Raw genomic sequence first — 27918 nt, forward strand, 5'->3', positions numbered from 1 at the left:
GTGTAGTATTAGCTCCACCCCCAGACACCACTTATTCTCCACCCAACCCCATCCCCAACCAGCCCAACTATCCTAAAACAACAATAAAGATGTTTTATTTTACCCTCCGACCATAAGCTGATTAGACATTGACAGTATTTCACCTCGTTTTGAACCTAGCTTAAACTTTTCTACTTGCAACGAAAGTTGCATTATTGCGCTACTGGTTTCACAATAATGATTAGAGTTTGAACGTTGCATTATCTGCACTTTGCGTGGACTGATGGTACAAGGTATTGGGCTTTGATTAGAGTTTGAACGTTGCATTATCTGCACTTTGCGTGGACTGATGGTAAGGTGTTGGGCTTTGGTTAGAGTTTGAACGTTGCATTATCTGCACTTTGCGTGGACTGATGGTAAGGTGTTGGGCTTTGGTTAGAGTTTGAACGTTGCATTATCTGCACTTTGCGTGGACTGATGGTACAAGGTGTTGGGCTTTGGTTAGAGTTTGAACGTTGCATTATCTGCACTTTGCGTGGACTGATGGTACAAGGTGTTGGGCTTTGATTAGAGTTTGAACGTTGCATTATCTGCACTTTGCGTGGACTGATGGTACAAGGTGTTGGGCTTTGGTTAGAGTTTGAACGTTGCATTATCTGCACTTTGCGTGGACTGATGGTAAGGTATTTGGCTTTGATTAGAGTTTGAACGTTGCATTATCTGCACTTTGCGTGGACTGATGGTAAGGTATTGGGCTTTGGTTAGAGTTTTTAGTGGATTTTTGCTTTTCAAAAATGATTTGCCGAAAGGCCCTTGCCCAAGCTTTTGATCGCGATTGCTGCGTGCTACTTTTTTTCGGAGTACAGTGTTTTCACCTCAGGGGTATTTTAATCATGTTTTAATAAACTGTAATCATGGTTTAATAAACTGCAGTTTATAAAACGATGCTTTCTTTCCATTTGAAAGTTGGAGAATAGTCTCACTGTAAAATAGCTTAGCTAGCCAGTTAGCTAGGTAAGCAAAGATCGACGTCTCATGTTTTTTTAATATCTCCAATCGATTTGAAACAAATTGCTGTTTTCTCCTTTATTAAAACCTCCAGGAATATTTTGTCCATCACATGTTTTTGCCCAGTAGAAATAATTGATGGCAATGTCTTTCATTGATGTTTGTTTTGTAAAAGATCGATTAGGGTTTTTACAAATTCCCTTTGACCTGTGTCATCATAGTTTTTAAGAGCCTCTGCCTGTAAGAATGTATACGGTACCAAATTAGGGGGGGGGGGGGTTCATTCATGGGTTCTCAGATCTTCTTCCGAAAAATTAGAGTGATACGTCATCATACCAAACAAATAAATCAAAATATTTGTTTGCTAACGCTTTCGGTTTTGGAGTTGTCAACGTTTTGGCCAAAAAGCCCTTGTGAAACAAAAAGTACATTCCATGTAAATACAAAAAGCTTGTCCCAACAAAAGTAAAACATTTGTTTAAATTGTTTTTCTCCAGTTGGACTTAAAACAAAAGTAAAAAAAATCATTGGGATCTCGTTGGGGCGTCATGTTACGCGGACCTGAACAGTGCGGACGAACAGTGCCCTCGTGCCATTTTCAAGGCCTCATAACTCAATGCGCCTATAAGATCCCATGAATTAAACAAGCTCACATGAAAGAGCTTGCATCCCTTAAACAAATAAAAGAGGTGCAAGTATACACTTCGAATTTGGAATTCATCAAATCCACACCAATCCTGCCATCCTGGAGGAGGATGATATGCTGTACGCTAGCTTGACTCTGTATTATACCTACACTGGTATGTGTAAAGTTTTCTTCAAAAACCCAAACTATATTTAAACAGCTGTGATACTTCACATTGCAGTTTTTAAATGAAGTAGTAGGAAACAAACTTCCAGTGAATTGTTGACATTCTCAGTAGTTGGCACTATTTCTAGTTTCACATAATTAATACTGTACATTTGAAAAAATACTGAATTTGAATAGTGACCTGATAATGTATGCATTGTAACTACAGGTATAAGTGCCTCCAAGATCGACTCAAACGTATAGAAGATGAGGAAGGAGGATTAGATGAATTCACCACAGGCTACAAATATTATGGCTTACATCAAACTACAGAGGGCGGTATTGTATGCAGAGAGTGGGCTCCATCTGCAGAAGCTGTTTATCTGAGAGGAGATTTTAGTGAGTTTAATTTAATGTACATCATTTATGTGTTGTAATTTTGATTAAATTGTTATTACTATTGTTATTATTATTGGTATGCTGCTGTTAACAGACTGCCTCCGGCTCGGTCCGTTAGCAGTGACCAGCCACCAACCCGGCCATTACCACGCAGTGAAAACGGGGGCCTTGCACTGTTTATCGCTAGACGTTAACATCGGGCATATGCAAGCCTAGTGCTGCATTTCATTTATTAATTTCACAGGTAAACATGCTAAGTACAGAAAATAAGAACGGTAAAGAAGTATATATACAGACAGGAGAGAGAAAAAGCGAAAAAGTAGCACCCCTAATGGATTTAGAAAAAGTAAACTAAATTACTACCAAGTTAATCTCCTGATGCCACAATTTAAGAAGAGACAATATAAAGGACATTAGATGAACATTAATAAAACATGGCTTACACTTTAAAAATATATAACTATATGGAATTATAATGGGCATTAAATATAATTGGGTAAAAGAAAGATACATTACCTGACACATAAAGATACATAAAGAAAGATGCATTGCATACATTACATGTACCTAATGCAATTTACTGATGATCATAATAGCTGATATATAAATCTTTTTGATTCTATGCACAATTTTACAGCATAATGTTTAACAATGGGGTTGCTTTGCTGACTCTATCTTCAATATAGTTGTTGTATTACAAAGCATCTTTTTGTAACTTGCTGATTTTAGATGAATGGCGCAGTAAACAGCATGCTTTTCAGAGTATTGGATATGGAAAATGGGAGATAACTTTGCCTCCAAATGCTGATGGATCTTGTCCAATTGCTCATAAAACAATCATCAAGGTACTGTACATCAATATTGTGTTCATGTGATAAGTACATGTATTCATTAAATTTATTAGGTGTTCGTGCATTTCAGCACGAACACCTATTGTTATTGCTCTGTGTTTTTTTTCGTCTCCATCTTCCTTCTTCTTCACCGTCAACTCTTCTCTACAGCATAACTCAAGATTCAAGCCAAACTGAACCTTGAAACTCATCAGACAATTGAACCTCAATACGAAGACGGCACAGTTTTCATTACGTCATGATGACGTCATTAGGTGTCAAATTACAAGGTTTTTAAAGTTGAAAAGGGACCATTTTCGTTTTGCTGTATCTCAACGAATATGAAAGCTATGATGTTCAAAGTTTTCGCATCTGATAGACCAAGACTGGGGCAACATTTGAAAAGTTAACGCCAAAATCGTACGACCTTAGCATCCGGGTCGTTACCCTGGGTCGAAGTTCACCTTCGGGTTTTTTTCGTCAAAAAACAACTTTCGAGCTTTTCTACGGAATAACTCAAGATTGAGATTGAATGGAATGTTGAAACTCAACAGATAGTTGAACCTTAGTATCAAGACAACACATACTTAATTACGTCATTATGACGTCATCGGGAATTGAATTACTTTAGATCAAAGTTTAATATTTGTAAAAATCATTACTCAAAAACTATGATTCGGATTTTGACAATCTACACATCATCGGATAGATCATTAAAAGTTGGACAAATGCTTCACAGAACACATAAAATATTTTTAATACTTCTAGTGCAAAACGAAAGTTGAAAATTTCATAAAATCTTATCGTATTCATGTTTTTAAAACTACTGATCATTTCAACGTAATTTTTGTTTCAGATTGTAAAACAGCAATCCCGCTCAATCTTTTGCACAGAAATAACAAAATTTGGACCTTTACATCAGTCGAAAAGGGACGTCAAAGCACCTGTTGACCCACGCGTTTACCCCATTTTGATCAACAACGCACGCTATGTACGCTATGCAGTGCAAGCGCCGAGTATTTCGGGGGAATTCCCAAAAGTGCTCTCTTTAGTCCAGCGAAAGAGGGCGCTGTAACGTTTTTAGTAACATCGAGCGCTGAGTGAATTGCGGTGAATCGCAATAGTTGAGTAATAATGAACAACGTCTCGCACCAAAACTACAAGTAGGAATACATTTGCATTGATGTTATAAGATACATTATACACCTTCAGATAGTCCATCACATAATTATAAAATGTTTACAAGTCATACATCAGCTGAAAGGTTTTAATGAACTAGTCAGGATCTACACAAATGAAATCAGTTTAAACTTGGCTTCTTGTTCAAACCAGAGGTTGAAAATAATTGGTCAAAGAAAAATAATTTCACAACCACACATTTGATTTGTTATATATTTATACGTCATTGGGTAGGTATGTAACAACTTAAGAAACGATACACAACATTGACTATTAAACCTTGACCTCCAGTTAAACAGGAAGATGCAGTTAATTATTTGAAAAAATATTACTCCAGAACCAGAAATTAGTTGTTTATTATCTGAACGTCGTCAGATAAGGCTTTGAAAAACATTACTAACGCTATAATTTGTGACCTGAAAAAATTGTCTTCCGGTTCAAACCGGATGTTTAAATTTTATAATTTGAAAAAAATCATAACATCTGAACCATACATTGGATTTTTTCAATCTATGCATCATCTGAAAGGTCTTAATAGACTTATCACGTGCTATACAATATGCGACCCTGTTTGACCTTGACTTCCAGTTAAAGTTGGAAATTGATATATAATGTTTGAAAAATAAAAAAAATCCTAAACCACATTATTTGATTTTTATCATCTATACATCAAAAGAAAGAACTCAAAAGACATCACCAATGCTACCAAGTGTGACCTCATTTGACAGTACCTTCCGGTTCAAAACGGAAGTTGAAACTTTATATTTGAAAAAATCATAACTTCTAAACCAAATATTGGATTTTTACAACCCATCCATCATTTAAAAGGTCTTAATAAACTTATCACGCGCTACATAAAAAGTAACCCCTATTTGACCTTTTATCCGATGCAAACTGGAAGTTGGTGTTTAATTTGTAAAAAAATCATAACTCCTTAACCAGTCATTGGATTGATGAGGTAAATGTTGTCACCAATTCATTCACTCACCACGAAACACCTTGTTTTTGTAGTAAACAAAAACTGTACATGTACCTCTAGTTGACTTTTGGGGTTGAACAAAGAATTGACTAGAGTGGGATTCGAACCAACGACCTCCGGACTAATGTGCCGGCGCTCTACCAACTGAGCTGTCTAGCCCTATATTGGCGGTGTTCCTATTTTGTCAATATTTTTATTAATAAATTTATTGTTACAAAAATTCTGCCTTTTCATTAGTTTAGAGCGTGAAATGAGATGTTTTATTTTTACTAGAAACCTGACAGCCGTGTGACAGTCTAGTCATTTGTCATGTAATAGTCAACTATAACATGGTGTGCGCAGTCCCCTAACACAACCTGTGAGGAAAGCTGGTTGTGTTAGTCACTCTTGAGAAGTAGTGTCTCTGAGGAAAGCTGGTTGTGTTAGTCACTCTTGAGAAGTAGTGTCTGAGAGGAAAGCTGGTTGTGTTAGTCACTCTTGAGAAGTAGTGTCTGAGAGGAAAGCTGGTTGTGTTAGTCACTCTTCAGAAGTAGTGTCTGAGAGGAAAGCTGGTTGTGTTAGTCACTCTTGAGAAGTAGTGTCTGTGAGGAAAGCTGGTTGTGTTAGTCACTCTTGAGAAGTAGTGTCTGAGAGGAAAGCTGGTTGTGTTAGTCACTCTTGAGATGTAGTGACTTTGAGGAAAGCTGGTTGTGTTAGTCACTCTTGAGAAGTAGTGTCTGAGAGGAAAGCTGGTTGTGTTAGTCACTCTTGAGATGTAGTGACTTTAAGGAAAGCTGGTTGTGTTAGTCACTCTTGAGAAGTAGTGTCTGTGAGGAAAGCTGGTTGTGTTAGTCACTCTTGAGAACTAGTGTCTGAGAGGAAAGCTGGTTGTGTTAGTCACTCTCGAGATGTAGTGACTTTGAGGAAAGCTGGTTGTGTTAGTCACTCTTGAGAAGTAGTGTCTGTGAGGAAAACTGGTTGTGTGAGTCACTTTTGAGATGTAGTGTCTGAGAGGAAAGCTGGTTGTGTTAGTCACTCTTGAGATGTAGTGTCTGAGAGGAAAGCTGGTTGTGTTAGTCACTCTTGAGAAGTAGTGACTTTGAGGAAAGCTGGTTGTGTTTGTCACTCTTGAGATGTAGTGACTTTGAGGAAAGCTGGTTGTGTTAGTCACTCTTGAGAAGTAGTGTCTGTGAGGAAAACTGGTTGTGTTAGTCACTCTTGAGATATAGTGTCTGAGAGGAAAGCTGGTTGTGTTAGTCACTCTTGAGATGTAGTGTCTGAGAGGAAAGCTGGTTGTGTTAGTCACTCTTGAGAAGAAGTGACTTTGAGGAAAGCTGGTTGTGTTTGTCACTCTTGAGATGTAGTGACTTTGAGGAAAGCTGGTTGTGTTAGTCACTCTTGAGAAGTAGTGTCTGTGAGGAAAGCTGGTTGTGTTAGTCACTCTTGAGATGTAGTGTCTGAGAGGAAAGCTGGTTGTGTTAGTCACTCTTGAGAAGTAGTGACTTTGAGGAAAGCTGGTTGTATTTGTCACTCTTGAGATGTAGTGACTTTGAGGAAAGCTGGTTGTGTTAGTCACTCTTGAGAAGTAGTGTCTGTGAGGAAAGCTGGTTGTGTTAGTCACTCTTGAGATGTAGTGTCTGTGAGGAAAGCTGGTTGTGTTAGTCACTCTTGAGATGTAGTGTCTGAGAGGAAAGCTGGTTGTGTTAGTCACTCTTGAGAAGTAGTGACTTTGAGGAAAGCTGGTTGTATTTGTCACTCTTGAGAAGTAGTGTCTGTGAGGAAAGCTGGTTGTGTTAGTCACTCTTGAGATGTAGTGTCTGTGAGGAAAGCTGGTTGTGTTAGTCACTCTTGAGATGTAGTGTCTGAGAGGAAAGCTGGTTGTGTTAGTCACTCTTGAGAAGTAGTGTCTGAGAGGAAAGCTGGTTGTGTTAGTCACTCTTGAGATGTAGTGTCTGAGAGGAAAGCTGGTTGTGTTAGTCACTCTTGAGAAGTAGTGTCTGTGAGGAAAGCTGGTTGTGTTAGTCACTCTTGAGAACTAGTGTCTGAGAGGAAAGCTGGTTGTGTTAGTCACTCTCGAGATGTAGTGACTTTGAGGAAAGCTGGTTGTGTTAGTCACTCTTGAGAAGTAGTGTCTGTGAGGAAAACTGGTTGTGTGAGTCACTTTTGAGATGTAGTGACTTTGAGGAAAGCTGGTTGTGTTAGTCACACTTGAGATGTAGTGACTTTGAGGAAAGCTGGTTGTGTTAGTCACTCTTGAGAAGTAGTGTCTGAGAGGAAAGCTGGTTGTGTTTGTGACTCTTGAGAAGTAGTGTCTGAGAGGAAAGCTGGTTGTGTTAGTCACTCTTGAGAAGTAGTGTCTGTGAGGAAAGCTGGTTGTGTTAGTCACTCTTGAGATGTAGTGTCTGAGAGGAAAGCTGGTTGTGTTAGTCACTCTTGAGAAGTAGTGTCTGAGAGGAAAGCTGGTTGTGTTAGTCACTCTTGAGATGTAGTGACTTTGAGGAAAGCTGGTTGTGTTAGTCACTCTTGAGAAGTAGTGTCTGTGAGGAAAGCTGGTTGTGTTAGTCACTCTTGAGAAGAAGTGACTTTGAGGAAAGCTGGTTGTGTTTGTCACTCTTGAGATGTAGTGACTTTGAGGAAAGCTGGTTGTGTTAGTCACTCTTGAGAAGTAGTGTCTGTGAGGAAAGCTGGTTGTGTTAGTCACTCTTGAGATGTAGTGACTTTGAGGAAAGCTGGTTGTGTTAGTCACTCTTGAGATGTAGTGTCTGAGAGGAAAGCTGGTTGTGTTTGTGACTCTTAAGAAGTAGTGTCTGAGAGGAAAGCTGGTTGTGTTAGTCACTCTTGAGATGTAGTGACTTTGAGGAAAGCTGGTTGTGTTAGTCACTCTTGAGAAGTAGTGTCTGTGAGGAAAACTGGTTGTGTTAGTCACTCTTGAGATGTAGTGTCTGAGAGGAAAGCTGGTTGTGTTAGTCACTCTTGAGATGTAGTGTCTGAGAGGAAAGCTGGTTGTGTTAGTCACTCTTGAGAAGTAGTGACTATGAGGAAAGCTGGTTGTGTTTGTCACTCTTGAGATGTAGTGTCTGAGAGGAAAGCTGGTTGTGTTAGTCACTCTTGAGATGTAGTGTCTGAGAGGAAAGCTGGTTGTGTTTGTCACTCTTGAGATGTAGTGACTTTGAGGAAAGCTGGTTGTGTTAGTCACTCTTGAGAAGTAGTGTCTGTGAGGAAAGCTGGTTGTGTTAGTCACTCTTGAGATGTAGTGTCTGAGAGGAAAGCTGGTTGTGTTAGTCACTCTTGAGAAGTAGTGACTTTGAGGAAAGCTGGTTGTGTTTGTCACTCTTGAGATGTAGTGACTTTGAAGAAAGCTGGTTGTGTTAGTCACACTTGAGATGTAGTGACTTTGAGGAAAGCTGGTTGTGTTAGTCACTCTTGAGATGTAGTGTCTGAGAGGAAAGCTGGTTGTGTTTGTGACTCTTAAGAAGTAGTGTCTGAGAGGAAAGCTGGTTGTGTTAGTCACTCTTGAGATGGGGTGTCTGAGAGGAAAGCTGGTTGTGTTAGTCACTCTTGAGAAGTAGTGTCTGAGAGGAAAGCTGGTTGTGTTAGTCACTCTTGAGAAGTAGTGTCTGAGAGGAAAGCTGGTTGTGTTAGTCACTCTTGAGATGTAGTGACTTTGAGGAAAGCTGGTTGTGTTAGTCACTCTTGAGAAGTAGTGTCTGTGAGGAAAACTGGTTGTGTTAGTCACTCTTGAGATGTAGTGTCTGAGAGGAAAGCTGGTTGTGTTAGTCACTCTTGAGATGTAGTGTCTGAGAGGAAAGCTGGTTGTGTTAGTCACTCTTGAGAAGTAGTGACTATGAGGAAAGCTGGTTGTGTTTGTCACTCTTGAGATGTAGTGTCTGAGAGGAAAGCTGGTTGTGTTAGTCACTCTTGAGATGTAGTGTCTGAGAGGAAAGCTGGTTGTGTTTGTCACTCTTGAGATGTAGTGACTTTGAGGAAAGCTGGTTGTGTTAGTCACTCTTGAGAAGTAGTGTCTGTGAGGAAAGCTGGTTGTGTTAGTCACTCTTGAGATGTAGTGTCTGAGAGGAAAGCTGGTTGTGTTAGTCACTCTTGAGAAGTAGTGACTTTGAGGAAAGCTGGTTGTGTTTGTCACTCTTGAGATGTAGTGACTTTGAAGAAAGCTGGTTGTGTTAGTCACACTTGAGATGTAGTGACTTTGAGGAAAGCTGGTTGTGTTAGTCACTCTTGAGATGTAGTGTCTGAGAGGAAAGCTGGTTGTGTTTGTGACTCTTAAGAAGTAGTGTCTGAGAGGAAAGCTGGTTGTGTTAGTCACTCTTGAGATGGGGTGTCTGAGAGGAAAGCTGGTTGTGTTAGTCACTCTTGAGAAGTAGTGTCTGAGAGGAAAGCTGGTTGTGTTAGTCACTCTTGAGAAGTAGTGTCTGAGAGGAAAGCTGGTTGTGTTAGTCACTCTTGAGAAGTAGTGTCTGTGAGGAAAGCTGGTTGTGTTAGTCACTCTTGAGATGTAGTGACTTTGAGGAAAGCTGGTTGTGTTAGTCACACTTGAGATGTAGTGACTTTGAGGAAAGCTGGTTGTGTTAGTCACTCTTGAGAAGTAGTGTCTGAGAGGAAAGCTGGTTGTGTTTGTGACTCTTGAGAAGTAGTGTCTGAGAGGAAAGCTGGTTGTGTTAGTCACTCTTGAGATGTAGTGTCTGAGAGGAAAGCTGGTTGTGTTAGTCACTCTTGAGAAGTAGTGTCTGAGAGGAAAGCTGGTTGTGTTAGTCACTCTTGAGAAGTAGTGTCTGAGAGGAAAGCTGGTTGTGTTAGTCACTCTTGAGATGTAGTGACTTTGAGGAAAGCTGGTTGTGTTAGTCACTCTTGAGAAGTAGTGTCTGTGAGGAAAACTGGTTGTGTTAGTCACTCTTGAGATGTAGTGTCTGAGAGGAAAGCTGGTTGTGTTAGTCACTCTTGAGATGTAGTGTCTGAGAGGAAAGCTGGTTGTGTTTGTCACTCTTGAGATGTAGTGACTTTGAGGAAAGCTGGTTGTGTTAGTCACTCTTGAGAAGTAGTGTCTGTGAGGAAAGCTGGTTGTGTTAGTCACTCTTGAGATGTAGTGTCTGAGAGGAAAGCTGGTTGTGTTAGTCACTCTTGAGAAGTAGTGACTTTGAGGAAAGCTGGTTGTGTTTGTCACTCTTGAGATGTAGTGACTTTGAGGAAAGCTGGTTGTGTTAGTCACACTTGAGATGTAGTGACTTTGAGGAAAGCTGGTTGTGTTAGTCACTCTTGAGATGTAGTGTCTGAGAGGAAAGCTGGTTGTGTTTGTGACTCTTAAGAAGTAGTGTCTGAGAGGAAAGCTGGTTGTGTTAGTCACTCTTGAGATGGGGTGTCTGAGAGGAAAGCTGGTTGTGTTAGTCACTCTTGAGAAGTAGTGTCTGAGAGGAAAGCTGGTTGTGTTAGTCACTCTTGAGAAGTAGTGTCTGAGAGGAAAGCTGGTTGTGTTAGTCACTCTTGAGAAGTAGTGTCTGTGAGGAAAGCTGGTTGTGTTAGTCACTCTTGAGAAGTAGTGTCTGAGAGGAAAGCTGGTTGTGTTAGTCACTCTTGAGATGTAGTGACTTTGAGGAAAGCTGGTTGTGTTTGTCACTCTTGAGAAGTAGTGTCTGTGAGGAAAGCTGGTTGTGTTAGTCACTCTTGAGAAGTAGTGTCTGAGAGGAAAGCTGGTTGTGTTAGTCACTCTTGAGATGTAGTGACTTTGAGGAAAGCTGGTTGTGTTAGTCACTCTTGAGAAGTAGTGTCTGTGAGGAAAACTGGTTGTGTTAGTCACTCTTGAGATGTAGTGTCTGAGAGGAAAGCTGGTTGTGTTAGTCACTCTTGAGATGTAGTGTCTGAGAGGAAAGCTGGTTGTGTTAGTCACTCTTGAGAAGTAGTGACTATGAGGAAAGCTGGTTGTGTTTGTCACTCTTGAGATGTACTGACTTTGAGGAAAGCTGGTTGTGTTAGTCACTCTTGAGAAGTAGTGTCTGTGAGGAAAACTGGTTGTGTTAGTCACTCTTGAGATGTAGTGTCTGAGAGGAAAGCTGGTTGTGTTTGTCACTCTTGAGATGTAGTGTCTGAGAGGAAAGCTGGTTGTGTTAGTCACTCTTGTGAAGTAGTGACTTTGAGGAAAGCTGGTTGTGTTTGTCACTCTTGAGAAGTAGTGTCTGTGAGGAAAGCTGGTTGTGTTAGTCACTCTTGAGAAGTAGTGTCTGAGAGGAAAGCTGGTTGTGTTAGTCACTCTTGAGAAGTAGTGTCTGAGAGGAAAGCTGGTTGTGTTAGTCACTCTTGAGATGTAGTGACTTTGAGGAAAGCTGGTTGTGTTAGTCACTCTTGAGAAGTAGTGTCTGAGAGGAAAGCTGGTTGTGTTAGTCACTCTTGAGAAGTAGTGTCTGAGAGGAAAGCTGGTTGTGTTAGTCACTCTTGAGATGTAGTGACTTTGAGGAAAGCTGGTTGTGTTAGTCACTCTTGAGAAGTAGTGTCTGTGAGGAAAACTGGTTATGTTAGTCACTCTTGAGATGTAGTGTCTGAGAGGAAAGCTGGTTGTGTTAGTCACTCTTGAGATGTAGTGTCTGAGAGGAAAGCTGGTTGTGTTAGTTATCTTGAGAAGTAGTGTCTGAGAGGAAAGCTGGTTGTGTTAGTCACTCTTGAGATGTAGTGACTTTGAGGAAAGCTGGTTGTGTTAGTCACTCTTGAGAAGTAGTGTCTGTGAGGAAAGCTGGTTGTGTTAGTCACTCTTGAGATGTAGTGTCTGAGAGGAAAGCTGGTTGTGTTAGTCACTCTTGAGAAGTAGTGACTTTGAGGAAAGCTGGTTGTGTTTGTCACTCTTGAGATGTGACTTTGAGGAAAGCTGGTTGTGTTAGTCACTCTTGAGAAGTAGTGTCTGAGAGGAAAGCTGGTTGTGTTAGTCACTCTTGAGAAGTAGTGTCTGAGAGGAAAGCTGGTTGTGTTAGTCACTCTTGAGATGTAGTGTCTGTGAGGAAAGCTGGTTGTGTTAGTCACTCTTGAGAAGTAGTGTCTGAGAGGAAAGCTGGTTGTGTTAGTCACTCTTGAGATGTAGTGACTTTGAGGAAAGCTGGTTGTGTTAGTCACTCTTGAGAAGTACTGTCTGAGAGGAAAGCTGGTTGTGTTAGTCACTCTTGAGAAGTAGTGTCTGAGAGGAAAGCTGGTTGTGTTAGTCACTCTTGAGAAGTAGTGACTTTGAGGAAAGCTGGTTGTGTTTGTCACTCTTGAGATGTAGTGTCTGAGAGGAAAGCTGGTTTTGTTAGTCACTCTTGAGAAGTAGTGTCTGAGAGGAAAGCTGGTTGTGTTAGTCACTCTTGAGAAGCAGTGTCTGAGAGGAAAGCTGGATGTGTTAGTCACTCTTAAAGACACTAGACACTAGTGGTAACTGTCAAGAACCAGTCTTCACACTTAGTGTATCTCAACAAATGCATAAAAAAAACTGTGAAAATTTTAGATCAATTGGTCATCAAAGTTGCGAGATAGTAATGAAAGAATAAACACCCTCGTGTCGCAGGAAGTTATGTGCTTTCTGATGCTCGATTTCAAGACCTCAAAATCTAATTTTGAGGTGTCAAAATCAAATTGGTGGAAAATTACCTCATTCTCGAAAACTTTGTTACTTTAGAGGGAGCCATTTCTCACAGTGTTTTATACTACCAACAGCTCTCAATTACCCATTACCAAGAAAGTTTTTATGCTTAAATTTATTTTGAGTAATTGCCAATAGTGTCCATTGCATTTAAGAAGTACATGGTTTTATTTTATTTTGTAATGTTAATCACCTCCTTTTAAAATAGAGTCTACCCAAACTGCAATTGCAACTGATTGTATGCACAATAACTTTTCCTATTGTGTTTAAAGACACGGGGCACTTTAGGTAATTGTCAAAGACCAGTCTTCTCACTTGGTGTGAGAGTCATTTTCCATGCAATAAAACTATAACATGGTTCCTGGACGTCTTTTTACCCACCTCGAACCCAATCAGTTGTGCATCTGTGTATCTGAAATGTCCTGTGTTTCATGTTACCAATCCTATAATACCAACAGTTAGAATCAGGGGGGGGGGAAGGGGTCGCGCCACGAACCTGCCACCTACGTTGAAAATAATATCATTCTTCTTTTACGACGAGCGCCGGTCGAAGCTCTCCATACAAACATACGCAAACGGTGCGCTGTGTAGTGCACGTACATTCCCTATATAAATATAAAAGATTTTGAATACGTTCTACCCTTTGAACGCAGGCGCATGGCCGTTGAGACTGCCTGGACGCGTCCATTTAATCAAAGTGTGCGTTTATCTCTAAATAGTGTTAATTCACCCAATTTTTACATTAGAAAACATCGTAAAATGATTTTTTTTGCATTGCCAACTGCTTCAGTAACTTAATAATTTAATAAGCAACATATATTTAGCGTAAACGACATGTCTTACATACTATGTTTAAGATGTGCGCTTGCCTCAGAAACCAAGTATAGGCAGAAACCATTTTCTCAAAAATACCTCTAAAAAAACGTCAAATATCCAGAGGATGTACGGAGGGATTTTGTTTAAACTTTCAGGAAAGAAAGATCTATCCCTCATCATAACGTTCAGTAAAAAAAATCAGAGGATGAACGAAAATTTTTTTCACATTATGTCGATGTTTATAGCCATTTTAGGGGTGACGTTTTGTAACGAAACTCCCGCCTGGACCCATTCATACACGTTGGCCGCTGCAATAAGCCAACAAAAATTGTCGGTAAAATGTTTAAGCATTTTATGTAAAACTAATCAGTTTCACAATTGAAAATACTCTTACAATAAGTACTGTTATGTTTTCAATGCTGTTAAAGAGAGCATTTCAGCGGTATTTATGTTATCTTTTCTTGTTTAATATTGTCATCACCTATTTTTAAAATGGAGTGTACCCAAAACGCGCTAGCAAATGATTGCGCAATACCCCTTCCGCCCCCCCCCCCCTGGGTTAGAATGTAATCATCTGCTCTTTGTTTCAAACAGCTACAGGTTCAGACCAAGTCTGGTGAATTGGTTGAGCGACTCTCGCCATGGTCAACCTACGCTGTACAGTGTCAGGAGACAATGTTGTTTCAGAGTGTGTGGTGGAATCCCCCTGAAGATCAACAGTACAAAGCCAAATATCCAAAACCAAAACCTGCTCAAGGTAAAAGTCAAACTTCATAAATCTGACCAAGTTAATTGCAGTGTTTTACAACTCATACTCAGTCAACACTGGAATACTGTATGAGTACCATTTTGATGGTAACAGGTATTCGGCTAGCAGAAACCTCAAAGTGAATACATGTACTCCATACTCTGTGCAGAAACCTCAAAGTGAATACTCCATTCTCTGTGCTCCAAGTCATGTACTGGATATTGGTCTGAAAATGTTCTTGAATTCCACTTTAAGGAACTCATATTGAGCTTGTTGTGTCTTGATTGAGAACCTTTTATAAGTGTAATGTAACATTGGTTCCTGACTAAGCACACATTGCCCAAAACAACATGGCTGCAATAGACTCAACATGTAGTCCCTTGCAAATTGTGTGTAACGGGACAGGTCAGCATTGCGTGTTAATGACAGGGTTGATGGCTGGTTGCTATGGACAGAGCCGAAGGTGAGGTCCAATACGCCTCTCTTAATATTCATGCATGCACTTTAATTCAAACCCAAAATGAGGCCAAAGGTGCTTGTCAACCACCTCTTGCGGTTGCTGTGCCTATGGCCTCGTTTTGGGCTAGAATTGTGACGTACTTATGCTTAAATATTAAGAAAAGGGTCTTTCCACCAAATTGAGGAACAAAGTGTGACATAGATGTCAAAATTTCATGTTTGTTTGAATTTGAAGTCAGATTCACATTTGAATAGCTGATAGTTTATACTTTACATAAAAAGTACCTTTTAAGTGTTAACATTTATGGACAAACTATTACAAGGGTTCGAATCAAGTGAAGAGTACAAGGTTGTGGATGTAACATAGGAAACCATTTTTATTTCAATTGAAGCTATCAGAGCACATAGACAATTAATTTTTTGTAAAAATTGTTATGAAGTGCTTGAAATTTGGTAATCCATAAAACAATAATAGTTAAATAGAATATTGAGACCCCGTAACTTCCAAATTCCTATCGCCGTTGTTTACACGTGTGGTCTTTTTAAGTCTTGCTCCAACAAAGTTAAAAATAAAGTTTATATACATCATAAACATATTCCATTTCCCTGTTTGTAAACATAATTGATTAATTTTCACATCACACTCAATCCATATTGACATAGAAGTTACCAGCAGATTAATGAGTATACTTGACTGACTGACAACATCAACACTTAATGAAGAAGTTGTGTTTAAAAAGTGAAAGCTACACAGGAACTCTTACAAGTTTTCTATTCAAGACCAGCATTGTTCTTAATAAATATATTTTTGTATTGAAGTCGGTTGTGCATACTATTTATCTGTTTTGTAACGCATCTGCCAACACAATATACCAGTTTTAATATGTGACTGTAATAAGAATTTCCAGATTGTTGGTGTACCATGAAACCATGTATTGTAAGAAGGTATTGTTCCGTCAGATAATGGTTAGATAAAGCACACCCCCCCCCCTAAATCATAATCACACTTAATAGTGGGATAATAAACTGACACAAGTACAGCATCAGTTCATGAAGAGGTTGTGGATGTAACAGGAAACCATTTCCCAAAAACATACAGGAACTAATGCAATACAAATTAAATCTGATCGAGGGTGAACCAAAATAAGTTCATCTCCTGGGGGCCAAGTGCACAGATCAGAGAGCTGATGTTTTACATGTAGGACAGAACACACTGGTTGTGCGGCAGAATGTTAATCACCTGTAAACAAAAATGAAAAGATATCAACAAATTATAATCAAAAAAATCACACTTCTGAAGCTTGGCAGTTAAATGGTACGTTTCATATTTTTAAAATCAATTACAAAGGAAACTGAAGGATAAATGCTTGGCACAAAGCAGTGGAAGACCCTCTTTTTATAATTTTTGAAATTAATTCCATAGCATTACGGTGGCCTCAAATGTCAGTAGATGTATGTATGGAAGTAAATAAATAAAAGTAAAATAAAATAAATAAATTATAAATTACCCCCCCCCCCCCCAAGAAAAAAATAAAAATAAATAAATAATAATAATACATTTATATTGCTGGTGGAGCGGGAGCTGCAAATCCATTTTTTTTTTAATTAAAAGGAAAATGAGCCCCAGTCAGCATGGTCAGTAGCTGCAGATACGACTGATGAGTCAGACATGGAAGAAGGATTCAATCATTGGTCAGGCTGGATTGATTGGTTTACCACTGGAAAAATATGACTAATCTGTGCCCCGATTTCAGCTCGTTTTTTTTTATCAATTCAATCACTGATAATTGCTCAAAAAGCCAAAGGAAAAGCAACTACATGTATAACAATAATATAAAGCCCCCCAAAAACGTCAACAACTCGATCCGACCTCCGACCATGCTCCGCCGACCGACCGAGTGCAACGAAAAACAACAACAATATTCAAACACACAAAAACAAACGCAAGTAACAACAAAACCCCACCAAAATCATTAAAGAATTGTGTTATCTGGTCTGTTTCAGCATGGAGGAAGAGTGGTTTCAACTACACTGACTGTTAGTTGGCCAACTCCACCACATCACGTCGCATGTGATGAGAAAGATCCAGCTAAATTTCGTCTGCATTTTCTTGCACTACACCAAAATTAAACCCCACGGAAGCGTGTTGTTTTCGTCTGATGCTTGCGTAGTCTGGTGCCTATTTCCCACACGCGCCACTGTGCATGTATTAAGGCAATTAACAAGACATTCTATGGTTGGGACAATTTATACAAGGGTGTTTGTATGAATCGCTCAATCAGTTACATTTTTGTTTCACTTTGTAACCGACAAAAATTATTTTGATTGAAAATAAATATTTTTAAGGTAAATATATGTATATGAATAATCAAATTTAAATCACGTCATCAATGTTGGTCCCATAGGATGGGCTGTGGGGACGTAACATGGAACCCGCCGCCAGGTTTAGTTGAGAATGATTTTTACATCAAGTACAATCATAGAACAACAGAACATATTTTTTAAATAATGTATTTTATTAAGTTTAAACGACTGATGAAAGAAAACAACAAATATACAATGGTATCAAATGTTATCACTTAAAACATCACATCCTAGAAGGTCGCCAGCATGTGTGGAATACTCAAGTTTTTAGATCCCTCGCCGTTATGTTTTGTGGCACCGAAAGGTTGGTGACGTAACAAAAATTTGGGGGAAGCCGAGTATGGTACCGAAAATAGAAACAAATCAAACATCATGATCGAATCAAAACTGCTCAATTCTTAACTAATGTACATGTAAGATGTAGTAGTACTGTAGGGGGAATGAATTGAAATATAAAGATTCTTAAAAATTATTTTTAAAAGGTTGTTTTTTACATGTGTATATCCCGTTTTGGACATAACGCGGGAATCCTCCTCAGAAACCACGCGATACGTCCAGAACGGTAAACAAATTGGGTAGTCAGCATAACAAAATTCAAGTTTGGGAAACTTTTTTTTACGAATTTAAAAAGATTAACGCTTCAGCAATGAGTTAAAATAAAAATAAAAATGTAATTTATAAAGAATCATACTTTATTTTTCAACAACAAAACTTGCAAACACTTGCCACAAATTATGACACTTTTTTGCACCGGAAACCACAAAATTACTAATTTTTTTACCAAAAATACGGAAACTCGGCGTCATGAAACTAAAAGATTAATACATCTTGACATGTTATATTTCTTGTATGGGAAGAAAATTTTTAAACATTTGAACATCTGTGTGTCTTAGAGGTTCGTTATATGGTATGTGGGCTAATATCAAGTGTTCCTCAACTTGATGGAAAGACCCAGAGGCATTTAACAGAGGCCGGTCACCAAGCCAAAACCCCTAATGAACGAATAAAGAAATAAAGCCCCTTTAGTGATTGCTAATTAAGGGGAGCAGATAACTGGTTGAACTGGAATTAGTTTAGTTTTAGTTTTATTAGACTTTACACTAGCATAAAAATATACAAATCAATATATAAAGATACAAAGAAGCAAAATAGCTACACAAAATACCAAGCCAGTGAGCGGCAAGGAGGGACAGGTGACCAGCACCTCTACAAAGCCATCCTGCCACAAAGAATGTCCCCTAAAACCACCCCACAGTTAAAAACCACCCCACAGTTAAAAACCACCCCACAGTTAAAAACCACCCCACAGTTAAAAACCACCCCACAGTTAAAAACCACCCCACAGTTAAAAACCACCCCACAGTTAAAAACCACCCCACAGTTAAAAACCACCCCACAGTTAAAAACCACCCCACAGTTAAAAACCACCCCACAGTTAAAAACCACCCCACAGTTAAAAACCACCCCACAGTTAAAAACCACCCCACAGTTAAAAACCACCCCACAGTTAAAAACCACCCCACAGTTAAAAACCACCCCACAGTTAAAAACCACCCCACAGTTAAAAACCACCCCACAGTTAAAAACCACCCCACAGTTAAAAACCACCCATCCCTCTTGAACAAAAAAAAAAAGCTTAAAGGCAGGACTGACAATTACAAACGACAACAAGAGCAATGGCAATGTGGCACCCAAAGTGCAAGCATCATCCGCTGAAAAGTCAAACTAGAGGATTGGAATTAGTTTACTCTTCCCCAGTACAAGGATGTACTTTATCTTCAATGTACAAACAAAGACCATGTTGTTCAGAACACAAGCCCAGTTTATACTTCCTGTGAATGTGATGCAAAATAAGGCAACGTTTTACGCGTTGTTTTTTCCTGTTGTGCCGCAAGAAACTTTGCTTTGCAAGAAGCATTCGCAGGAAGTATGAACCGGGCTTAAATGTACAAGAACGTAACGTCTCTGTGCTTGTTGACCCACAGGTTTGATGATTTATGAGGCCCATATTGGAATTGCGTCTTGGAAGGGAGAGGTGTCAAGCTATGATAACTTCACTGATAATGTACTACCTAGAATCAAGAAACAAGGTTTGCTCAATTGCATTCAATGTCTAACAATTTCATTGTTTCATCTGGTCCTTTAGCTGTACATGTAGCAGGGATTATGCCAAAATGTGGACAAGTGTGTCAACATTTGCTTTAAAGCCAGTGGACACTATTGGTAATTACTCAAAATAATTATTAGCAAAAAACCTAACTTGGTGACGAGTAATGGGGAGAGGTTGATGGTATAAAACATTGTGAGAAACGGCTCCCTCTGAAGTGACATAGTTTTTGAGAAAGAAGTAGTTTTTTTCTAAGAATTTGATTTCGAGACCTCTGATTTAGAATTTGAGGTCTCCAAATCAACCATCTAAACGCACACAACTTTGTGTGACAAGGGTGTTTTTTCTTTCATTATTACCTTGCAACTTCGAAGACCGATTGAGCTCAAATTTTCACAGGTTTGTTATTTTATGCATATGTTTAGATACACCAATTGAGTCCTGGTCTTTGACAGTTACCAATAGTGTCCAGTGTCTTTAAATAAATAACTAAACTGGGTTAACTAAACTGTTATAACACGTCTATTGAGAGTTAATTAAGGTTTTTCAATAGACTGTACAAGTCCTGTGCGTTTTCACATTTTCAAGACCATTGTGGTCCAAACAATACAGAGTTATTCATGAGTGAGATTTTGTTTCAACTTTATTTTTGTAAAAAACATAGTTTATAACCAAGTTACATGAATGATTATGTTGTTTGGAATGTAAAGTGAGACAAAAATGAAGTTAAATCAAGTTAAATGTATTGTGCTATCATTTCACACTGCCAGACTAGTGGGTTACAATGTATTGTGCTATCATTTCACACTGCCAGACTAGTGGGTTACAATGTATTGTGACATCATTTCACACTGCCAAGCTAGTGGGTTACAATGTATTGTGACATCATGTCACACTGCCAGGCTAGTGAGTTACAATGTATTGTGACATCATTTCACACTGCCAGGCTAGTGGGTTACAATGTATTGTGACATCATTTCACACTGCCAGGCTAGTGGGTTACAATGTATTGTGCTACCATTTCACACTGCCAGGCTAGTGGGTTACAATGTATTGTGCTATCATTTCACACTGCCAAGCTAGTGGGTTACAATGTATTGTAACATCATTTCACACTGCCAAGCTAGTGGGTTACAATGTATTGTAACATCATTTCACACTGCCAAGCTAGTGGGTTACAATGTATTGTGCTATCATTTCACACTGCCAGGCTAGTGGGTTACAATGTATTGTGCTATCATTTCACACTGCCAGGCTAGTGGGTTACAATGTATTGTGCTATCATTTCACACTGCCAGGCTAGTGGGTTACAATGTATTGTGACGTCATTTCACACTGCCAGACTAGTGGGTTACAATGTATTGTGACATCATTTCACACTGCCAGGCTAGTGGGTTACAATGTATTGTAACATCATTTCACACTGCCAGGCTAGTGGGTTACAATGTATTGTGACATCATTTCACACTGCCAGGCTAGTGGGTTACAATGTATTGTGCTATCATTTCACACTGCCAGACTAGTGGGTTACAATGTATTGTGACATCATTTCACACTGCCAGACATCATTTCACACTGCCAGGCTAGTGGGTTACAATGTATTGTGACATCATTTCACACTGCCAGGCTAGTGGGTTACAATGTATTGTGCTATCATTTCACACTGCCAAGCTAGTGGGTTACAATGTATTGTGACATCATTTCACACTGCCAGGCTAGTGGGTTACAAGGTATTGTGACATCATTTCACACTGCCAGGCTAGTGGGTTACAATGTATTGTGACATCATTTCACACTGCCAGGCTAGTGGGTTACAATGTATTGTGACATCATTTCACACTGCCAGGCTAGTGGGTTACAATGTATTGTGACATCATTTCACACTGTCAGGCTAGTGGGTTACAATGTATTGTGACATCATTTCACACTGCCAGGTTAGTGGGTTACAATGTATTGTGCTACCATTTCACACTGCCAGGCTAGTGGGTTACAATGTATTGTGCTATCATTTCACACTGCCAGGCTAGTGGGTTACAATGTATTGTGCTATCATTTCACACTGCCAGGCTAGTGGGTTACAATGTATTGTGCTATCATTTCACACTGCCAGGCTAGTGGGTTACAATGTATTGTGACGTCATTTCACACTGCCAGACTAGTGGGTTACAATGTATTGTGACATCATTTCACACTGCCAGGCTAGTGGGTTACAATGTATTGTAACATCATTTCACACTGCCAGACTAGTGGGTTACAATGTATTGTGACATCATTTCACACTGCCAGGCTAGTGGGTTACAATGTATTGTGACGTCATTTCACACTGCCAGGCTAGTGGGTTACAATGTATTGTGACATCATTTCACACTGCCAGGCTAGTGGGTTACAATGTATTGTGACATCATTTCACACTGCCAGGCTAGTGGGTTACAATGTATTGTGCTACCATTTCACACTGCCAGGCTAGTGGGTTACAATGTATTGTGCTATCATTTCACACTGCCAGGCTAGTGGGTTACAATGTATTGTGCTATCATTTCACACTGCCAAGCTAGTGGGTTACAATGTATTGTGACATCATTTCACACTGCCAAGCTAGTGGGTTACAATGTATTGTGACATCATGTCACACTGCCAGGCTAGTGAGTTACAATGTATTGTGACATCATTTCACACTGCCAGGCTAGTGGGTTACAATGTATTGTGACATCATTTCACACTGCCAGGCTAGTGGGTTACAATGTATTGTGCTACCATTTCACACTGCCAGGCTAGTGGGTTACAATGTATTGTGCTATCATTTCACACTGCCAAGCTAGTGGGTTACAATGTATTGTAACATCATTTCACACTGCCAAGCTAGTGGGTTACAATGTATTGTAACATCATTTCACACTGCCAAGCTAGTGGGTTACAATGTATTGTGCTATCATTTCACACTGCCAGGCTAGTGGGTTACAATGTATTGTGCTATCATTTCACACTGCCAGGCTAGTGGGTTACAATGTATTGTGCTATCATTTCACACTGCCAGGCTAGTGGGTTACAATGTATTGTGACGTCATTTCACACTGCCAGACTAGTGGGTTACAATGTATTGTGACATCATTTCACACTGCCAGGCTAGTGGGTTACAATGTATTGTAACATCATTTCACACTGCCAGGCTAGTGGGTTACAATGTATTGTGACATCATTTCACACTGCCAGGCTAGTGGGTTACAATGTATTGTGCTATCATTTCACACTGCCAGGCTAGTGGGTTACAATGTATTGTGACATCATTTCACACTGCCAGACATCATTTCACACTGCCAGGCTAGTGGGTTACAATGTATTGTGACATCATTTCACACTGCCAGGCTAGTGGGTTACAATGTATTGTGCTATCATTTCACACTGCCAAGCTAGTGGGTTACAATGTATTGTGACATCATTTCACACTGCCAGGCTAGTGGGTTACAAGGTATTGTGACATCATTTCACACTGCCAGGCTAGTGGGTTACAATGTATTGTGACATCATTTCACACTGCCAGGCTAGTGGGTTACAATGTATTGTGACATCATTTCACACTGCCAGGCTAGTGGGTTACAATGTATTGTGACATCATTTCACACTGTCAGGCTAGTGGGTTACAATGTATTGTGACATCATTTCACACTGCCAGGTTAGTGGGTTACAATGTATTGTGCTACCATTTCACACTGCCAGGCTAGTGGGTTACAATGTATTGTGCTATCATTTCACACTGCCAGGCTAGTGGGTTACAATGTATTGTGCTATCATTTCACACTGCCAGGCTAGTGGGTTACAATGTATTGTGCTATCATTTCACACTGCCAGGCTAGTGGGTTACAATGTATTGTGACGTCATTTCACACTGCCAGACTAGTGGGTTACAATGTATTGTGACATCATTTCACACTGCCAGGCTAGTGGGTTACAATGTATTGTAACATCATTTCACACTGCCAGACTAGTGGGTTACAATGTATTGTGACATCATTTCACACTGCCAGGCTAGTGGGTTACAATGTATTGTGACGTCATTTCACACTGCCAGGCTAGTGGGTTACAATGTATTGTGACATCATTTCACACTGCCAGGCTAGTGGGTTACAATGTATTGTGACATCATTTCACACTGCCAGGCTAGTGGGTTACAATGTATTGTGCTACCATTTCACACTGCCAGGCTAGTGGGTTACAATGTATTGTGCTATCATTTCACACTGCCAGGCTAGTGGGTTACAATGTATTGTGCTATCATTTCACACTGCCAAGCTAGTGGGTTACAATGTATTGTGACATCATTTCACACTGCCAGGCTAGTGGGTTACAATGTATTGTGACATCATTTCACACTGCCAGGCTGTTGGTTACAATGTATTGTGACATCATTTCACACTGCCAGGCGAGTGGGTTAAAATGTAATTGTGACATCATTTCACACTGCCAGGCTGTTGGTTACAATGTATTGTGCTATCATTTCACACTGCCAGGCTAGTGGGTTACAATGTATTGTAACATCATTTCACACTGCCAGGCTAGTGGGTTACAATGTATTGTGCTATCATTTCACACTGCCAGGCTAGTGGGTTACAATGTATTGTGACATCATTTCACACTGCCAGGCTAGTGGGTTACAATGTATTGTAACATCATTTCACACTGCCAAGCTAGTGGGTTACAATGTATTGTGACATCATTTCACACTGCCAAGCTAGTGGGTTACAATGTATTGTGCTATCATTTCACACTGCCAGGCTAGTGGGTTACAATGTATTGTGCTATCATTTCACACTGCCAGGCTAGTGGGTTACAATGTATTGTGACGTCATTTCACACTGCCAGACTAGTGGGTTACAATGTATTGTGACATCATTTCACACTGCCAGGCTAGTGGGTTACAATGTATTGTAACATCATTTCACACTGCCAGGCTAGTGGGTTACAATGTATTGTGACATCATTTCACACTGCCAGGCTAGTGGGTTAAAATGTTATTGTGACATCATTTCACACTGCCAGGCTAGTGGGTTACAATGTATTGTGCTATCATTTCACACTGCCAAGCTAGTGGGTTACAATGTATTGTGACATCATTTCACACTGCCAGGCTAGTGGGTTACAATGTATTGTGCTATCGTTTCACACTGCCAGGCTAGTGGGTTACAATGTATTGTAACATCATTTCACACTGCCAGGCTAGTGGGTTACAAAGTATTGTGCTATCATTTCACACTGCCAAGCTAGTGGGTTACAATGTATTGTGCTATCATTTCACACTGCCAAGCTAGTGGGTTACAATGTATTGTGACATCATTTCACACTGCCAGGCTAGTGGGTTACAATGTATTGTAACATCATTTCACACTGCCAAGCTAGTGGGTTACAATGTATTGTAACATCATTTCACACTGCCAAGCTAGTGGGTTACAATGTATTGTAACATCATTTCACACTGCCAAGCTAGTGGGTTACAATGTATTGTGCTATCATTTCACACTGCCAAGCTTGTGGGTTACAATGTATTGTAACATCATTTCACACTGCCAGGCTGTTGGTTACAATGTATTGTGCTATCATTTCACACTGCCAGGCTTGTGGGTTACAATGTATTGTGACATCATTTCACACTGCCAGGCTAGTGGGTTAAAATGTTATTGTGACATCATTTCACACTGCCAGGCTAGTGGGTTACAATGTATTGTGACATCATTTCACACTGCCAGGCTAGTGGGTTACAATGTATTGTGCTATCATTTCACACTGCCAGGCTAGTGGGTTACAATGTATTGTGCTATCATTTCACACTGCCAAGCTAGTGGGTTACAATGTATTGTGACATCATTTCACACAGGCTAGTGGGTTACAATGTATTGTGACATCATTTCACACTGCCAGGCTAGTGGGTTACAATGTATTGTGACATCATTTCACACTGCCAGGCTAGTGGGTTACAATGTATTGTGACATCATTTCACACTGCCAGACTAGTGGGTTACAATGTATTGTGACATCATTTCACACTGCCAGGCTAGTGGGTTACAATGTATTATGCTATCATTTCACACTGCCAGGCTAGTGGGTTACAATGTATTTTGTTACACCTCGGTAACAAACTGTGAAGTTTGATTTGTCGAGAACCAATCATGGGACGCGCAACAAAAACGCATGTTACATGGCACAACGGGCCGGGTAACATGAAAAGTGATGTACATTGGTGTACATCACCTTGATCGTTCCCGGCGTTGGTCGATTTCAAGCGCTGTGTATGAAACAACCGTGGGTTCGAGGGAATTGTTTCTCGTTCATCTGCTTATTAAGTAATGGATCGTCGTAATAATAATTGAAGATGACAACAGAACTTCGAGAAGAGGAATAACAATTATACAAAGTTATAACAGAACAATTGTTGCACGCTGTGACTGGGGTCCATGGGTTTTGTACACTCTAGAGGGGAAATGGCCATTTCCCCCCCACGAGTGTACAAAACGCCATGGAACCCGTCACAGCATGCAACAATTGTATATAGGGACATCATTTCACACTGCCAGGCTTGTGCACATATTCCCCTTGGATCATGTCCACCATGGTCTGTTATACATGTAAACTAACAATTTTTTTTTGTTATAGCTTTAATGCTGTACTAAACTGCTTTGCATGTTAAAATATTTGTTGTATTTTTATAGTGATATAAGACCACTGTTGCAGCATTTGGTCCTGCACTTTCTGACACACCACATTTGAATTGTTTGTCTTGATTCTTACATATAAGAATCCATGCAGCAATTGGAATTAAAGAGCTGCACTATCTAATGATGATTTGATGTTTGTTTGTAGGCTATAATGCAGTTCAGCTAATGGCTGTAATGGAGCATGCTTACTACGCCAGCTTTGGCTACCAAGTCACAAGCTTCTATGCAGCATCAAGGTTAGTAGATTCTTATGTACAGTTATATTGCCTCAATTTGCAGGATTTTTGTTTTGAAATGTATTCTTTTATTAACCAAGTAATAAATTACAAAAGACACTGACTGGTTAAATGTTTAAATGATTTGTGGTTGAACAAGGGAAACTTTACTATAGTTGGATTTGAACCAACACCCTCAGTTTTAAGTGCGGTGCTCTGCCAAAAGCTATCTATCTTGCCCTATGTTGGTGGTCTCCCTAATCAAAGTTGTCCAATTGAATAAACTTTTGAAACAGAGGTGTTTACTCTATAAAGGATACAGGTGTTGGAAGAATTGTCACTGCGCGTTCAGCGCATGAACTTGAAAAAAACTCTCATATCTTGCATAAATCATGTCTGTTTGATTCACTAAAAAGTGCATTATTAAAATGGCTTTGTCATAGTGCCAGTTAATGAGAACTGTAAGATTGAATGCAGTTCTGCCAAACAACTCAACATCTGGCGAATATGGCCAGTACATGTACATTTAAGACATGCTTGAGACTTGAAAGATGAGATAACTACAGAGACAGACAACCTACCTGGCATGTTTGAGAAGGGGGCAGTTTTCCCATGCCCCCTGGCATGTGTGAGAAGGGGGCAGTGTTCCCAGCCCCCTGGCATGTCTGAGAAAGCAGAATGATTTATTCTCTGTCTTTCTGGAGCAGTCTTTCATCCCACATTATTACTAGAGGAAACCGGTCTTTCTTTGGTCTTTGTACCAGGTATTTGTACCAGGTATTTTCTTTGATTATAAAACAAGATTCTGATTTTGTTTACTGATTATTCAAGGTTTTGTGTCAACAACGCTTTGGTGAATGTGCTGCTGTACCATTTCAACAATCCCTTTAAAGTCATGACTTTGAGTTGTGACACTATAAGAGTGCCTGCCTGTAAGAATGTATCAAATTAGGGGGGGGGGGGGTGTGATTCATGGGTTCGCAGATCTTCTTCCAAAAAATTAGAGTGATACACCATCATACCAAACGAATAAATCCAAAATTTTAGTTTGCTGACGCTTTCGGTTTTGGAGTTACCAGTTATCAAAGTTTGGGCCAAAAAGCCCTCAAGAAACGAATAGTACATTCCAAAAAAAGTAAAACATTTTTTTAAACCTCCAGTTGGGCTTATAACAAAGGAAAAAAAAAAAAAATTTGGAGCTCGTTGGCGCGTCATGTTACGCGCACCTGAACCTTTGACGAACAGTGCCCTCATGCCATTTTCAACGCCTCATAACTCAGCGCGCCTATAGGATCCCATGAATTGAACAAGTTCAAATGAAAGAGCTTGCATCCCTAAAACAAATTTAAGTGCAAAGTGCGTGGGATCTCGTTGGCGCAGAGAGATAATAGAGGTCAAAGTTCAAATTTTACCAATATATTGCGTTTTCGCACCTCCGTAACTTCGCGCGCCAAAAAAAAAAAATTGTTTTTATGGCAACTGGGTATTGGAACAGTTTTCATCTAATGACAAATGAAAAAAGAATCTCAAGATCCCAAGATTCTTTTTTCATTTGTCATTAGATGAAACCTGTTCCAATACAGTTGCCATAAAAAAAATTTTGTTTTGTTGGCGTGCGAAGTTGCGGAGGTGCGAAAACGCAATATATTGGTAAAATTTGAACTTTGACCTCTATTATCGCTCTGCGCCAACGAAATCCCACGCACTTTGCACTTAAATTTGTTTTAGGGATGCAAGCTCTTTCATTTGAAAT

General features: G+C 39.7%; 1 protein-coding gene across 2 annotated transcripts in view; it reads left to right on the top strand.

Moving 5' to 3' along the window:
• The window catches only part of LOC117299674 (1,4-alpha-glucan-branching enzyme-like), a 63239-nt gene that overhangs the window by 10041 nt on the left and 25280 nt on the right, over window positions 1–27918 (top strand). Inside the window, exons 2-6 of one of the 2 annotated variants that reach the window (XM_033783224.1) lie at window positions 2007–2176; window positions 2906–3021; window positions 14163–14325; window positions 19125–19229; window positions 26096–26186. In XM_033783224.1, coding sequence (XP_033639115.1) covers window positions 2007–2176; window positions 2906–3021; window positions 14163–14325; window positions 19125–19229; window positions 26096–26186 — 645 coding nt within the window. The remainder of the gene's footprint in view (window positions 1–2006; window positions 2177–2905; window positions 3022–14162; window positions 14326–19124; window positions 19230–26095; window positions 26187–27918) is intronic. The other variant, XM_033783225.1, reaches the window with a different exon arrangement.

The sequence above is a fragment of the Asterias rubens genome, chromosome 14 (genome assembly GCF_902459465.1).
Source record: "Asterias rubens chromosome 14, eAstRub1.3, whole genome shotgun sequence".
Lineage (NCBI taxonomy): Eukaryota > Metazoa > Echinodermata > Asteroidea > Forcipulatida > Asteriidae > Asterias > Asterias rubens.